At 65.1% G+C, this 1597-nt stretch overlaps 1 protein-coding gene across 1 annotated transcript in view; it reads left to right on the top strand.

Moving 5' to 3' along the window:
* TBXA2R (thromboxane A2 receptor) overlaps nucleotides 1-746 on the top strand; it is a gene marked incomplete at its 3' end in the record, with an annotated part of 2248 nt that extends 1502 nt beyond the window's left edge. The window contains exon 2 of the mRNA XM_008946146.1: nucleotides 5-746. Coding sequence (XP_008944394.1) covers nucleotides 5-746 — 742 coding nt within the window. The remainder of the gene's footprint in view (nucleotides 1-4) is intronic.
* Nucleotides 747-1597: the final 851 nt, after the last annotated feature.

Raw genomic sequence — 1597 nt, 5'->3', positions numbered from 1 at the left:
CCAGCGACGGCCGCAGCAACGCCCCGACCAGCATCACCTCCCCCTGGTTCTCCACGGCCTTCGGCCTCATCGGCCTCTGCTCCAACCTCTTCGCCCTCTGCGTCTTGCTTAGCTCCTCCCGCAAGCTGTCCAGCCAGGCCCGCTCCTCCTTCCTCGTCTTCCTCTGCGGGCTGGTGGTCACGGACTTCATGGGGCTGCTGGTGACGGCCTCGGTCATCATCCCCTACCACTTCATCAAGTTCCCCTGGGCCAGGGTGGACCCCGGCTGCCACCTCTGCAACTTCCTCGGCTTCTCCATGGTCTTCTTCGGGCAGTGCCCGCTGCTGCTGGGCGCCACCATGGCTGGCGAGAGGTTCTTTGGCATCAACCACCCCTTCTCCCGCTCCACCAGCATCTCCAAGCGCCGCGCCTGGTCCGTCGTGGGGCTGGTGTGGGGCTTCTCCTGCCTGCTGGGGCTGCTGCCGGTGCTGGGGCTGGGGCGGTACACGCTGCAGTACCCGGGCTCCTGGTGCTTCCTCACCCTCCTGCCCGACACGGGCGACGTCATCTTCTGCCTGCTCTTCGCCCTGCTGGGCATCTTCTCCGTGCTGCTCTCCTTCATCTTCAACACGGTCAGCGTGGTCACGCTCTGCCGCGTCTACCACGACCGGGAGTCGGTGCAGCGGCGCCGGGACAGCGAGGTGGAGATGATGGTGCAGCTCGTGGGCATCATGATCATCGCCACCATCTGCTGGATGCCCCTCCTGGTGAGAGCACGGGTCTTGGGGTGTCCCTCCTCCTCCTCCTCCTCTTGGTGAGGTCCCAGGTCTTGGTGCATCCACCCAGCCCTGGCACTCCTGGTGAGACCCTGGTTGTTGGTGTGCCCCCCAAACCCTGGCACTCCTGGTGAGACCCTGGGTGTTGGTGTGACCCCCTAACCCTGGCACTCCTGGTGAGACCCTGGGTGTTGGTGTGACCCCCTAACCCTGGCACTCCTGGTGAGACCCTGGGTGTTGGTGTGACCCCCTAACCCTGGCACTCCTGGTGAGACCCTGGGTGTTGGTGTGACCCCCTAACCCTGGCACTCCTGGTGAGACCCTGGGTGTTGGTGTGACCCCCTAACCCTGGCACTCCTGGTGAGACCCTGGGTGTTGGTGTGACCCCCTAACCCTGGCACTCCTGGTGAGACCCTGGGTGTTGGTGTGACCCCCTAACCCTGGCACTCCTGGTGAGACCCTGGGTGTTGGTGTGACCCCCTAACCCTGGCACTCCTGGTGAGACCCTGGGTGTTGGTGTGACCCTGGCACTACTGGTGAGACCCTGGGTGTTGGTGTGCCCTTGCCCCCACTCTGCACGCTGGGTGACGGGCTCTGGGGCTCAGCACCACTCACAAGCAGGGTGGGTGCTCCCCAATGGCAGGTACCCTAAACCAGCCTGGGGTCTCTCTCCAGCAGGCTCCATACCCAGTGTGGACCCACACCACCTCCCCCACCCCAGGGCAGCTCCCGGCCTCTGTGTGGACCCTCTCCCTGCCCCCACTGATGCCTTGCTCCCTTCTCTCCCCTGTCCAGATCTTCATTGTGCAGACAGCCCTGGAGCAGCTGCCGGCCCGGGGCCA

Source organism: Merops nubicus, unplaced genomic scaffold, assembly GCF_000691845.1.
Source record: "Merops nubicus isolate BGI_N331 unplaced genomic scaffold, ASM69184v1 scaffold30618, whole genome shotgun sequence".
In the NCBI taxonomy this organism is placed as follows: Eukaryota; Metazoa; Chordata; class Aves; order Coraciiformes; family Meropidae; genus Merops; species Merops nubicus.
Note: the sequence above shows the minus strand (reverse complement) of the source record. Positions and strands in the feature narration are given on the sequence as shown.